Source organism: Rattus rattus, chromosome 17 (assembly GCF_011064425.1).
Source record: "Rattus rattus isolate New Zealand chromosome 17, Rrattus_CSIRO_v1, whole genome shotgun sequence".
Taxonomy (NCBI): domain Eukaryota; kingdom Metazoa; phylum Chordata; class Mammalia; order Rodentia; family Muridae; genus Rattus; species Rattus rattus.
This window is the reverse complement of record NC_046170.1, coordinates 19,148,392-19,163,415: the sequence shown is the minus strand read 5'-3', so window position 1 is coordinate 19,163,415 and position 15,024 is coordinate 19,148,392. Positions and strand designations below refer to the sequence as shown.

General features: G+C 47.4%; 1 protein-coding gene across 1 annotated transcript; it reads left to right on the top strand.

Moving 5' to 3' along the window:
• Positions 1–883: 883 nt before the first annotated feature.
• Positions 884–9,319, top strand: Cphxl (cytoplasmic polyadenylated homeobox like). Its single transcript, XM_032888142.1, is given in 7 exon segments — positions 884–898; positions 8,661–8,711; positions 8,713–8,850; positions 8,852–8,896; positions 8,898–8,993; positions 9,090–9,180; positions 9,183–9,319. Coding segments are annotated over 7 exon segments (573 nt in total).
• Positions 9,320–15,024: the final 5,705 nt, after the last annotated feature.

Here is a 15,024-nt window from a genome sequence, read left to right as displayed (position 1 = left end):
GTTTGTGGTTTTGAGTTCAGTAGCTCAAATCGAGGTGAATAATCTGCCAGATGTTGGACGTGCAGCTCCAGGTCAACCATACCACCTTGTGCTACCCTTTCTGTTTCACACTCAAAGATAGAAGGCTAGAAAATGGAATAACCAGGTTTTAACCCCAGTGTGTGTGTGTGTGTGTGTGTGTGTGTGTGTGTGTGTGTGTGTGTGTGTGTGTGTGAAAGAGAGAGAAATGCATGTCGATGTGCTTGTGAGTATGCATGTGTGTGCATGTGTGTTTCTCTGTGTGTATGTACATGTGTATGTACTATATGTGTGCCTATGAATATGTTTGTGTGCATGTGTGCATGTGTGTATGTGTGTGCATGAGTGTATGTGTGCCTGTGTGTGCATGTGTATGCACATGGATGTTGAAGGCTAGAGGTTGAGATCATATGTCTTTGTCCATCATTTGTTTTTGAGACACCGTTTTGTTGACAGATCATTGAATTTGGAACTCATCTGGTAAGCCTAGCTGGCTTGCGTGTGTCAGAGATGCTCCTGTCCCCATCTGCTTAGTGCTGGGATAGCAGACACGTGATAGGCTTTTTGTTTCGCTAGGGGACCCCAGCTCAGGGGTCCTCATGCTTAGTCGGTACGGAGCCATCTCCCAGACCCTTCAGCCATATGTTTTGGTCCTAAATTTAGAGCACCTTCTGCTACATATCATTTCCCCAACCCAGGCGTACACACCTTGGGGACAGTATAGATGAAAACCTAATTCTTTGAAATATCATGGGACCAAAAAATGTGAATGTCAAAACCACCTGCTTCCCTTTAAATCCCTGATTGCCTTGTGCCTCAGAATGCATATACATTAGTTTTTCTGCCAGTGGAGAGGGACGGAGGGATGGCGGGAGAGAGGGTGAGTGGGGAGGGGGAGGGGGAGAGGAAGCGGGAGACAGAGAGGGAGAAACAGAGAGACAGAGAGAGTGTGTCTGCACCTGTCTCTATTCCCAAAATGCCAGAGGTGGTTTATTGCTCAAGCTAATCTCTGCCGGCTTTCAGTGACTCATGGAGGGTTCATCAGGTTCACAAGCTGATGAGAATCACGGAGAGGGAGGGACAGGCGCCTGACAGCCATCGAGAGACAAGCATGGACATTTCCAATAGAAAAGAACTCTTTGCAAATGGAATCTTCTGTTAATCAGTTCATCTTTAGGTTAATCAGTTAGCACGTGAGCAGGCTGCAAGCATTTTCAAAAATGTTCCGCAAATAAACAGACAAGCGAATATAATGGTTGACAGACTGAAGAATCGAAAAGCATCTCTCGGCTCTGTGAAGTCTCCCCCACCCCTGGTTCTCTCATCCTGCGGCATCCTGTCCTGCAAATCTAATGTACAACTTAAGAAGAAGCTCTGAGCTGAAGAGGGTGGACCATGAATCAGACAGTGTGACTCTTTATTCACCTCATGTGTCAGAGAGAATGGAGGCTCAGAGTCCACATAGTCATTCCTGAGGGACTAGGGATGATCAGACAGATACATCTCACCTGAGTCCCCAGCAGCACGAGGGTGCTGGCAAGTACTTCTGGCTGTCTTCTCAGAATCACCCAGCCTCGGGAGCGAATGAGAGCTTAGGCATGGTCACAGAGAGGAGCTCCCACTGCGGCAGGGAGGAGCAGTGGTTATACACAGACATGGGAGCCATAATTTTGTTTTTGCAGTCTCGAGACTGATATTTAACTGGGCCTGTGAAATAGAATTATTAATGGCTTTGCGTGTCCCGGTGTTCACAGAGAACGCCAACTCTCAAACTTGGCTCCTTTTGTCCCTGCCAGATCTCTGAGGATCTTTGGCCATGTTTGGAGACACTTTTGTTTATCACAAACCAAAATGTGCAGTTAGTGGAGAGACGTCTGGAATGCTACCAGACAGCCCTCATGGCACAGGACAGTCCCCATGACCGGCATGACGAAATAATTCCCCAGAGCCTGGTGTCAGTAGTACAGAGCTTAGAGCCCTGGCTTGAAGGCACGGGCAATATCCAGATGCTTGACACCCCCTCCCCCCGCCCAAGGGAATGTTAGGCAATTTTTCTTTTGCAGAATACGTTGAGATCTTTGGATAAAACTTGCTGTGTGCGTTTTTAAAAGAAAAAAATCAGGTTGCTACACGCTCTCAGGCTTCAGTGAAGCTTGCTGGCAAGCACTGACTCAGCTCCTTCCCGAACTAGACAGATGTTTTCCCTTTCTTTTCCTTGGGGATGCCCTGCCCCCCACATATATGTTAACACACGTGTGAGTACAGACACGCGTGGCTGCTTGTGAAGGCAACAGGTCAAGTTCAGGCGTCTTCCTCGATTGCTCTCCACTTATTTTTTTTGACACAGGGTCTCTCCACTGAACTTGGGACATCATGATTAGCAAGACTGGCTGGCCAGCCAAACTGACTGTCTGTGTAGTCACCACCACGTCGGCCTCTATGTGCGTCCTGAGGCTCTGAGCTCAAGACTTCATGCTTGTTGTTGCTGTTGTTGTTGTTGTTGTTGTTGTTGTTGTTTTGCTTGTTTGTTTGTGTGTTTGTCTCATGAAGCCCAGATGGGAACTTAGAACAATACAAGTCCAAGTTGTTTGAATTTTGAACTTGGACGCTGCCCCGTCTCATTACAGATCATCTATATCATGTTATTCTGTGGTGGTGTCACACAGCTTTAATCCCAGCGCTCAGGAGGCAGAGGCAGGGAGATCTCTATGAGTTCAAGGCCAGCCTGCTCTAAAAAGCCAGTTCCATCCAGGGATACACAGAGAAACCCTGTCTGAAAAATAAAAACAAAACCAACCCACCAAACACCAAACAGCAAAACAAAACAAAAAGCGTCTCATAGAGAATGTTCCAGACTGATCCTGCGACCCCAGGACCAGCTGCTCTGACAGCTCGGCCAGATGTGGGGTTAGAATGATATACCTGAGCCGTCAGTGTTCTCATTTTGGGATCACACAGAGAAAGCTGAAAAACAACGTCCACGGAAGACACTCTCAAGGATCCTATGTATTGTTTCTGGAAGCATCTAAAAACTAAAACTCCCAGCCACACAGACAAGATGGTTTCAATCCAAGCCCGCTTCTGATCTAACTCATTTCCTTCCAGCTAAGCTTGTCAAAACGTAAGCACACCCCCCTCCGGCCGAAAAGCAGGTCCACTCATGGCGCACTTGAACAGTTCCTTTGACTTTGTCGGATACTAGAAAACACTCCGTGGGCTGGGAACCTGGGAGACTGGGACAATGGGGAAATATAATTCATTTTCAGGGGTGGGTCATGTATTTAGGGTAGGGAATAGTTTCCTGATGGAAAGGTGATTTGATTAAGGCTGGTGATTGGAAAAGAAAACCAACCACTGAAGACCTCGTGAAGACAGAATTTCGAACTACAAAAGCTGATTCAGGCTAAGAAAGCTCTCCTTCATCGTCCATAGAAGAACATTCTGCCCGCAGTGTTAATAGTATCCGTCCTCCCCTCTCTCCCCCTCCCTCCCCCTCCATCCCTCCCCTCCCTCCCCCTGTCCCCTCCCGCTCCCCCATTCCTCTTTTCCTTTCTTCCTTCCTTCCTTTTCCAGGCTGGCCTTGTAGGTGCTATGTAGTCTAAGATGACCCTGTGTATTCCCAATTCTCCTCCCTCCCTTTCTCGCTTGAGTTCTGGGATTACAGGTATGTGCCGCCATGCCTGGATTTTGATGCTGGGGATTGAGCCCAGGCCTCTGTGAACAAGGCCAGCATACATACTGTGATCATAACCTAGGATGACTCTGAATTCCTGATTCACCTGCATCCACCCCTGCGTGCTGGAATTATAGGTGTGCACTGCCACACCCAGTTCATACCATGCTGGGATTGAATCCAGGGCTGCCTGCGTGCTAGCTTATGCTACGTTAGTTTAATGAATCTCTGTAGTGTCCCAACAGCATCACGAGCTGGGGGGTACCACTGGAAACCTCAAAGGGGGCCAACCAGGAAGTCACTCTAGGAGTCAAGAAGCACCTGGCCACTGTAGCTTTGAGTTCTGTGGGGTAGCTGTTCCTCTAGGCTTTTTTTCCTTCACTGCTTGAAGGGCATTGTGGGAACGCAATTGGCTCAGAGTGATGACATTGACATTATGAATAGTGCTTGGGGGCTAGACTCAGGATGCTGGGAACTGGCTGTTAGATTCCCAGAACGCTTTACATAATGATGTTGGGTTGCCAGGTCAGCAGAGTGACTGTCAAGCGAAAGCAGGCAGCAGAAAGCACTGGAAGGAGACACCAGAAATGAGCTATTCAAACAGAATTAATAATAATAAAAAAAAGGACAGAAGTAAAAAAAAACAAATACATCATGACTTAGTTGCTAACATGATAACGTATGAATGAGCTCTTGAGGTACAAACTTGGGAATTCATGTTATATGTTGTGAGTGTACTTGCTAGTGTCTGTGTTTGCACACATGCGTGTGTGCACGTGGAGGTCAGAGGTCAATGTTATTTTTTTTTTATTTTATTTTTTGAGATAGGGTTTCTCTCTGTGTAGCTCTGACTGTCCTGGAGCTCTGTAGACCAGGCTGGCCTCAAACTCACAGAGATCTGCTGGCCTCTGCTTTCTGAGTGCTGGGATCAAAGGTGTGCACCACCACGTCTGGCTGGTGTCTTTTCTCAGTGGAGCACTTTATTCTGGAGACATAATCTCTTGCTGAACCTGCAGCTCGTTGATGTGCCTAGGCTGTCTGCCCAGTGAGCTTCAGTGATCTGACAGTGTCCGCCATGCCACGGTACCACCACGTCTTGTGCTGTGGGTGCTTGGCATCTGAACCTTGCTGGGCAGACCCTTTACCCACTGAGTCATCTCCAAGTCGAACCTCTACGGGGAAGACTGAAGAGATGCTCAAGAGCGCTACTCAGAGCCGCAGTCAGGAGGGGTAAATATCTGTTAATTTTTTTTTTAAAAAAAATTGCCACCAACTGGTTACGAGGCCAAATAGTGTGTGACAGAGCTTGACAGACTTTGTTCTAAAAGGCAAAGTAGAAAGTACATTAGGCTTACTGGCCACTTGGTCTCTATAGCAACTGCTAAACTCTCACATATTGGGAAAGCAGCTGTAGACGGTACAAATGGGCCGTGTGCCAATCAAGCCTTATTTGTGGGGCTAGGGGTGTAGCTCAGCTGGTATGGTGCTTGCCTAGCAGCCTGATGTCCTGGATTCAATCCCCGTACGACAGGAGCTAGGTGTGGTGGTACATGCCTTTAATTCCAGCATTTAGGGCGAGGGGTGCAGGTAAATCAGGACTTCAGAGTCATCCTTATCTGTATAGAGAGTTTAAGACTACACAGACCCTGACTCACACAAAACAAAAAACAAATTAAAAAACCTCACAATGATGGTCACTGAAATTTGGATTTCATGTGATTTCAAGGCACAAAATGGCATTCTTCATTTTTTTTTTCTTTTTTTACTTTTCAACAACTTAAAACTGCAAAAGCCACTCCCGGAAGTGGCACAGTAGGTTTGTCCATGGGCTGTTGGTTGCTGACCCTGGTACCAAGAAAACTACAGTGACTACCGAATCAGACAAACCAGGGCTAGAAATCTGGTCTTATTTACTCTCGGCAGGTTGCTCTATTCAAGAGGAATCGGATTTGTTCATGAAGCTTCGGGTCCCTCACATGGAAACAGAGGATGGCACTGTATAACCCTGACGGGTTCTTACGGAGTTTAGGAAGATGACATGGGCCTGGGAAGACGGGAAGATGGTTCAGCGGCACAAGCCTAAGGGCCTGAGTTCAGATCCCAGTCATTCACAGGGGCATCTGTCTGTAACTGTACGTCCAGACACACGGAATCAGAGAAAGCTCTGGCCAGGCAGTCTAGCCAGTGGGTGGTCTCTGGATTCAGGTAGAGACCTGGTCTTAGAAGATGAGGTGGAGAGCTGTAAGGGAGTCAGCCTCTGGCCTCCACATGCACGGTTGTGTTCCTCACATACACAGAGAAGAGAGCATGAGTGAATGCTTGCACTCTGCTCTCCTTTAACAAGTGATGGCAAGGTGTATGTGCATAGGTATGTGATATATACATATATACACATATATGCACACACATGTATGCATACCTCTATGCATACACACACATACATAAAATTACTATGTCCGTGACCTGTTTCAGTGTCACTCACGTTTGCAGTGGTGACACACTTTTGTCCGATACTTTGAAGGTGACATAGGCCAGGTTTTCTTCAGCTCGGTCACTAGCTGTTTTTCTACCTGAACATTTTCATCTGACCGTGTCTTTGTAATTGCCTGCAGGGCTCAGGTCTCCGTCCCCTTCCCACATGAACAGATCAGTTAACACTCAACGTGTATTTCCCGAACCCCCTTACATTGCTCCAGGGAGAAGCGTGTCGGGTTAAAGTTGCAGTTTACACCCGAGTGTTGTGTGGCCCTCCTGGTTGGAGCTGATAGGACAGGGAAGTTTTGTTCTGGGGCAGAGCAAGGTGTGTGTTACCGAGTGGTTTTGATCAGATCGTGTACGTGAACACTCAGAGAACACTCCAGAGTAAGCCCCCACCTCAGAGCCTCTAGGCACAAACTTTTCTCCAGCCCCTAAATTTCTGAGAATGACAATGGCTTCTGTAGAGAGATTCAGCCTCAAAACCTATGTTCATCCAGACCTCGGACTTCCCGTGGGACGACGTGCCCAGAGGAACCCAGGTCAGCATGCAATCGAGATGCTCGCACACGCGTGCTCACCGAGGTAGAGATCACAGCAGCCGCAGAAGGGTCTCAGCTTACGTGCCCATCAACAGTCTGGAGAGGAAGGAAGTGTGATGTCTAAATGTGATGATGTATCATCCAGTCATTACGAAGAACAAAATCATGTTTTCACAGGAAAATGGATGGGGCCAGGGATCTTCTCAAGTAAACTAAGCTTGGTCCAAAATGATAAAGAGGACATGTTGTCTCTCATAGATGGGCTGTGGTAGGAGGAGATGCATAAAGACAGAAGGGGGAGTATTAGAGAAAAAAAGAAATCTGGGGACACTTGGAGCTGTGGGGATAACAGCAAGAATGTGGGAAAGTCCACAGGAAGTGTTGAAAGCGAGACCCATTGCTTTACGAAGTAGCCCCGTTTCAACACCACTTGGTCTGGAACCCCAGATCTCAGTAAAAACCCTGCCATCACCGGAGGAAAAGTACTCAAGGTTTGACATCTGACCTCTACACGCAGGCACTCATGTCCATACATCCTCACACTGAAGGTAAATACCGTAGAGTGGAGTGCTTTTTAGGAAACCCAAAGTAACACCAGGCACGAGGGAGGAAAACGGGGGAGAACGCCATTATCAGTCCATTACACTGTGATGAGGCTAGGCCCCACGCTAAGTGGTTTTCCAGGCTGAGCCTTAGCACAGAAGACTCTGTTTTACAGTCAGATTTTGACTTTATTTTGAGGGAGAAAAATGACATCAGCCCCTGGGGACCCCAGAAATGGCACCGCCCATTCCCTCCCAGTACAGACTGATAAATGGATTAATCCTGGGAACAGAAAGGGAGCCATTGGTGAGTTGGAACTCATTCAATCAAGCAGGCCCAAGAACTTATCAGACATGCCAGGCTAAGCTTAGCTCGTAACTCCCTCCCCCGGATCCCCACAAGTGACAGACACTTGACACCAGGATGGTAGAGCATCACACAACCTCTCTTCACTTGACTGACAAGCATGGACTCCCTGACTGTCCTTGGATTAGTTCGGTCCTCTGCTGTTGATGTGGCCTACTTTTTTTTTTTTCTTTTTTTCAGAGCTGGGGATTGAACCCAGGGCCTTGCGCTTCCTAGGCAAGCGCTCTACCACTGAGCTAAATCCCCAACCCGATGTGGCCTACTTGACCGCTTGTCCATCCACTTGTTTGCCAGTCTGGACTTGACCCACTGTTTCCTGCCCTGGGCCCATTTCCTGCTCTCCAGTCTTGGTTAGGCCTTTTGCCTCACAGCTTCGCTTGCTAACCCTGACTCTAGCAGCTTCCAAAGCACTTCCCTCCTGGGGTTGGCCTGCTCTATTATCTTATCAATTTAGACTTTCTGCCCACCTCTGAAACCTTTTGAACTCTATGTAGCCTTTTAAACTTACATTCATTCAGTAATTCACATATATGCACCTGGATAAATAGACAGATTTGCTGTGTGCGATGGGATGTGAGGGTTAAGATTAGTAATCAGGGGAGACCAGTCTGGTCTACATAGTAAGTTCCAGAACACCGAGGGCTATATGGACAGATCCTGTCTTACATACAAGACAAAACGAATGTTAGTAATTAAGATTGGCATAACAGACTCAGCATTTACCTCAGCTAGACCACCATGATATGCAGATTATATGACACATGCTGTCATTGAAACTGGTGAACCTTGTAAATTTATCTTTATTCAATACATTTTGACAATTTTGTATTCGTCTCTGTTTCTGGGATCGCATGCTCATGACAACTATACGTATGGAATTGTGAAGGAATGAATTTTGAGACAGGTATATCTAATAAGGTAGTATTACATATTACAAAACCCCCAAAGCAATGCTGGGAAATCCATAAGGAACAAAACGTCATTTCTCTCACCTGCAGTGAGCAAGGTCTGAGACTGGAGGATTCCGACATGTCTTCAAAAAGAAAGGAGAAGAAGACAACTGCAGCAAAGCAAGAATGGGATATAGAAAAAGAAAAATCAAAACCGAGACATAAATTTATCGAAGATGAACTAATGAGACGTAAACGAGTGTTTGAACGAACTCCTCATCCAGATCTCACGACCAGGAGAGATGAGCTGGTACAACACTGTTGATGCCAAATGTCTGTGATTGCATAGCTGGTTTCAGAATGAAAGAGCTAGACCACCGCCAGAAGTGAAAGACACATTTTTCTGCCGTCAGAAGAACGCACAGGTGCCAGGACTACATGTTTACAGATCACCAGGATACCCCGGTACAAGTTTCCAATTGCGACAACCCTGGGCAACTCTCTCACACCCAAGTGGTACCAGGTGGCCTTGCTCTCTATTTTGTGGAGGCCTAGGAGACCATGAACAGGATAGCTCACGTGACTCTGGTCCAAAGCATTGGAAGAAGACCCAGTGGCACTGTGGAGTATCAAGGGGCCACTGGGAGTGGATCTTCTTTGAACTTCAGACCAAGGTCTTTATTCTTCCCCCTGTATCTGAGCAGTATTATACGGGTGACCAACCTGAGACACGGGAGAGCCAATATTCCACATTTTCTCCTGCCAACTGGCTATGTTCCTCGTGTGCAGGGGCAAAGGCAGATGGACGGTAACTGTTCCCCAATGTTCCCAGGACAGCAGCAGAATAACCGGGAATATCAGTAACAACTGCAGTATGCTCAGAGCTACCAAGAGAGCGTCTCCTTGGCAGACTGGCTTGTTGTGCACCAGTCATAGAGACTCAGGGCAGCAGGTGTCTTCCTTCCTCTCAAAGCATCAGGATCAGGTGTATCCGAGTGATGGAGCTGCAGCAGGCACTCAGATGGTCTTCTGCAAGTGGCAGTTAGCAATTTCACTGAATGCCGCTTCGGCTACGTGGGCAGCAAGGGACTGCCGACGGCGGTACTGTTCAGGAGAGCAGTCCTGTCAGAACACACCCAGTGCGCTGGGACCAGCCTACAACTCACAAGCTGCAGGAATTTAGAAAGCAGCACGGGGACTAAGGTGGAGTCCAGGAGTGTGATGTTTAAAAGCTTCTGAAAAGCAAAGGTGCAGGTGTCCCATGAACCGTTCCAGCGGAGGAAGGTTTTAAAGCGTGAGCTGTGACCCTGTCCTAGCTGTAAGCCTTTTTTCTCTCCCCCAAATCTGGCAGGCATCTCAATGCTTCTACCTTCCATGAAACCAGACTGGTCAGTCTTCTAGGACCCCTGGCAGGAGGCATGCTGCTGCCCGAGGTAGAAAAAAGAAAGCACAGACCAGCTTGTCAAACCCAGCCAGAGTGCCAGGGCCTCGGTGGCCAGTGCCAGCGCCAGCACCAGCCCAGGTGACCTTATAATTAGGACTTTTGGCTTTGGTCTTCTCAGTGGCTCCACAATAGGAACCTGAGGGAGAACTGACACATTCCCTAGAGCATTGAGCTGCTGGGTCCCTTAAATCTACAACAGCCTGACAGAGCCTAGCTACAAGTGTCGATGGTCACTCTTGGCCTGATCACATCTTAGATGTAGGGGAGCGAGAGTCATCCAGAGAGCCGATGCCCAGTTGGCTAAACTTAAGCAACTAAGAGGTTTAGAAGGAGGGGATGTTTGGCCCAGTTAACCTGGACTTTATTAATTTTTTTGGTAATTTTTTAAGTCACACAACTTATTGCTTATGTTTTTCCTCTTTAATCACTTGAGGGTTTTGTTTGTTTGTTTGTTGTTTTTCTTTTACCTTAGGATGCTGCTTACATTATTAGAGGTTTGGCTGCTAGAGAATATAGTCATGCTGTAACACTTTATAAGACGTGAAAAGGTGGAGCGGATGTACTCAGAGTATGAGAGGCTGTGAATACACATTATACACGAGTGTTAAATTGTCAAAGAATGGATAAAATATATTCTAAAAAAATATTTTAAAAGAACAAACTGTCAAAGTTGTAATAGATACAGGATCAGGGCTGGTCCGCTGTGCATCATCCTAAGGACGCAGGATCAGGGCTTGTTCGCTCTACATCATCCTAAGGACGCAGGATCAGGGCTGGTTCGCTCTACATCATCCTAAGGATGCAGGATCAGGGCTGGTTCGCTCTACATCATCCTAAGGACGCAGGATCAGGGCTGGTTCGCTCTACATCATCCTAAGGACGCAGGATCAGGGCTGCTTCGCTCTACATCATCCTAAGGATACAGGATCAGTGCTGGTTCACTGTGCGTCATCCTAAGGACACAGGATCAGGGCTGGTTCGCTCTACATCATCCTAAGGACGCAGGATCAGGGCTGCTTCGCTCTACATCATCCTAAGGATACAGGATCAGGGCTGCTTCGCTCTACATCATCCTAAGGACACAGGATCAGGGCTGCTTCGCTCTACATCATCCTAAGGATACAGGATCAGGGCTGGTTCGCTCTACATCATCCTAAGGCCAGAGAAAGAATCAGCAGTGCTGACCCAGTGGATCCTAAGCAGACTCAGACTCTTCCTTGGTATTTCTCCCTCGGGGGCTTGCCAGTCATTACCAGAGCAATTGGAGTGAGGCTGGGGAGCTGAGCTGGCCCCTGGCCATGTTCTTCCTTACCCTTCTTTCCTCCTCCCCCCTCCCCTCCTCATCTTCCTCTCTTCTTCCTCCCCTCCTCTCTTCTCCTCTTCTTCTTCCCCTCTTCCTCTTCCTCTGGTCTTCTCCTTCTTCCTCTTTTCCTCCTCCCCTCCTCTTCTTCCTCTTCTTTCTCTTCTTCCTCCTTCCCTCCTCCTCTTTTCCTCCTTTTTTTTCTTTCTCTCACCTTTTCCTTTTCCTCTCCCCCCCCCCTCCCCTCCTCCTCCCCCCCCCCTCCTCCCTCCTCCCCCTCCTCCCTCTTCCTCCTTCCTCCTCCTTCTCTCCCTTCCTCCTCCTCTTCCTTCCTCCCCTCCTCCTTCCCTCCTCCTCTCCTCTTCCTTCTCTTCCTCCCCCTCTTCTCCTCCCTCCTCCTCCTTCCACCCTCTTCCTCCTCCTCCTCCTCCTCATCTCCCTCCCTCTTCACCCCTGCTTCTCTGTTCTCCCCTTTCCTCTGTTGGTATTCACCTCCATGCCTGACCTGAGATAGGATCTCACATAGCCCAGGCTGACTTCAGACTTACTGAGTAGCTTATGCTTCTCCTACCTGTACAGCGCCAGGGTTAGGATTATAGGCGTGTACCAGCACACCCAATGTGAGGCGCCAAGGACTAAACCCAGGACTTGGGGTATCTCACCAGCTGCACTACATCCCTTGCCTCTCGCTCATTTTTCTAGCTTTGAGCTGCTCGCTCTATTTTAGACCTGTAATAAAAATGATCAAAGAGTTATTTGCCTTACAGCATAGTGGCTTTCTGGAAATCAATACCAGCTCTGAGATGTCTTCCGTTGGTGGTGGTTTATCCTCTGCTGGCCTGAAGACCACACGATGACCTTTCGTAATTCCCATGGCTATCTTGTCAGTGGAAGTCTTCAATGTGGGAAACTGCTGTCTGTGAAAGTTGATAGAGCACCCCAAGGCCAAGGGATTCCCTCTAATCTATTGGTGGCAATCTTTTAATAAGTGCTGGCAAGTGCAGTGGGCCACTCCTTGGACTCCTGATGGATGCCAGAGCATTCTTCACAGAGGATGTTTTAAAAGCAGACGTTTGAAGTAAGCACCGGGCTTCCAGAGGCCTGTCCTGCCTGTGGCGGCATCTGGCATTTATAATCAGAACAAAAGCTCCCTTCCTCTTTCTTAATCTTTATCCCAGATGCTAGTATGGCTCAGGACCAAGAAAGTTTGCCGTTTTTCTTCCCAGAAAAAGCTAACCCAGAAGCGTAGAACACCACTGGGAAGTGGCCATGGGAATGTGGGTCACAGCTTTCAACCATTCCATCCCGAGTCTAAAGAACCAGTGGGGACATGAAGTCTAATGTCAACTTTTAAAAAGCAGTGACACTCACCCTGATTAAACCCAACCCTGTAATTCTACAGCGGGTGAGAATGTCTACTGTTTCCCAGTGCTTAAAGCTACATTTCGTGGATTTGTTGGCAAACTGCATATGATCCCAGCTCCTCGAGCGCAGAATCTGAGCTCTACGACAGTAAAGCAAACATGTCAGATGTTTACCCGCATGCTGTCCAAACACACACCAAGTGTTTCTGTGGTTGGTTTGAAGTTTGGGGTTTTCTGGGCTTGTTTATTTTTCCTTTAACAATGTGACTATCCTGGACTGAGATAATAGGGTGAGAGTTGGGAGTCGTGGATCTTTTCAGATGATGGGAGAGACCAAGGCCAGTTCTCCCAGGCTTGGAAAACTTCCTGCAGGGAGTAGAGATGAATTTCAACAAGGCACAAAAAGACGTTTCTCTAAGGAAATACAGGAAGGCTTTTTGCTTTCCCTTTCAGACAGATAAAGACTGCTCATGTTCTGGGACAAACCACAGTTAAAGACAGGATAGAGGGGCTGTTGGAATCATCTCTAGGGCTCAGGGAAACACACGGCAAGCTGAGAAGTGGCTCAGCTGGTAGACTGTATGCTTGGCACGCATCGAGCCCTGAGCCTGAGACCCAGTGCTATATAAATTCAAAATGGTTGTTTTCATTTGCCATGCCAGCACATGGGAGCTAGAAGCAGAAGAATCAGAAGTCCAAGACCAGACTGGGGCTTACGAGACCCTATCTCAGAATGCAAGAGGGACAATGCCGTGACACAGAGGATAAAGGCACTGCCAGTCTTGCTAACCTGAGTTTATCTTCAGGATTCGCATGGCGGAAGAGAACTGCCTCCTGCAGGTTGTCCTCAGAGCTCTATGGGAGCACTGTGGCAAACACACACACACACACACACACACACACACACACACACACACACACACACACCCCTGCACACATGCATGCAAATGAAACCAAACTACTACCTCCAGCAACAAAAAACAGATCTGTCCCTACTCCTTAGTCAAAGTGGGGCTTACATAGTTTCCTTCCCCACAGCCTTGCGCATTGAACACACAACCTTGAAAATGCTTCAGATGCTAGGCTGTATCCCCAACCCAGGCACCTTGATAAGGGAGCGACTTCCACTAACAGTGCCCAGGGGTTTCAGATCTCCCATCTTCTCCCCAACTCTTTTCTCTTGGCTTTGTTAGTTGCCAGTTTATGAGGTTGAGGTAATATTTCCTGATGGCTTTAAAACGCACTTTCCTGGTGAAGCGCTGTCTTTTTACGTGCCTGCTTACTATTGATACGTCTGCGTTAAACAAACACTTGTCCTAGTCCTTGCCCATGTAAAATAAGGTAATTAAAAAACTTGCCATGGAGTTGTAGGATTTCCATATGTATTTATTCTGCATATTAAGTTCCTATCAGAAGTATAATTTGAAACATCTCCACATATTGTTCCTTCTACAGAAAAATTTTAACACAATGTAAATTTGTTTGGCTTTTTTGTTTTGTTTTGCTTTTGTTTCTGGTATTTTGGGGGGAACATCCAAGAGACCATTGCCCAGGCCTGGGGTGTCAAATTTCTCCCTGTTTTCTTCTGAGGGTTTTACCCATTTTGAAGTGGTTTTTCAATATTGTATGAGAAGAAGGTCCAGTTTTATTCCTTTGCATGTGGTTATTCAACATTTCTAACACCATTTGTTAGAAACTATCTTTTTCTTCACTCAGAGCTGTTGGACAAAGATCAGTTGATTGCATATGTGTGACTTCTGTGTTCCAATGCGCTCTCAGTGTGCCTGTCTCCATGTCCATTCCACACTGTTTTAATTACTGTAGCTTTGTATGTAATGGCTTTTAAAAGCAGAGAACATCAGGTCTCCAGGTTCATTCTCTGTCAGGATGGTTTTGAGATGGGCTAAGCTGCAGCTCCTTGGTAGAAGGCTGTGGGTTCCATCCCTAGTGTCCCAGGAAAAACAGAATCATGAACCAGGTATTGTTGGGTGTGGCAGTTGGATGGGAATGTCCTCAGAGGCTCAGAAGTTTGAGTGCTTGGACCCCAGCTGGTGGCAGTGTCTGGGGAGGTTTAGGAGGTGTGGCCTGGCTGGAGGAAGATGCCACTGGAAACTGGCTTTGAGGTTTCAAAGCCACATGCTATTTCCAGCGTGCTCTCTCTGCTTTCTGTTTGCAGGTCAAGATGCGAGCCTACAGCTTCTGCTCTAGCCGCCATGCCTGTTGCTTGTTCTCCCTCTGTGGTGAACTCTTATCTCTCTGGAACTGTCTTAGGGTTTTACTGCTGTGAACAGACACCATGACCAGGGCAGCTCTTACAAAGGATAATAGTTCATTAGGGCTGGCTTATAGGTTCAGAGGTTCAGTTCACTATCATCAAGACTGGAGCCTGGTGACATCCAGGCAGGCATG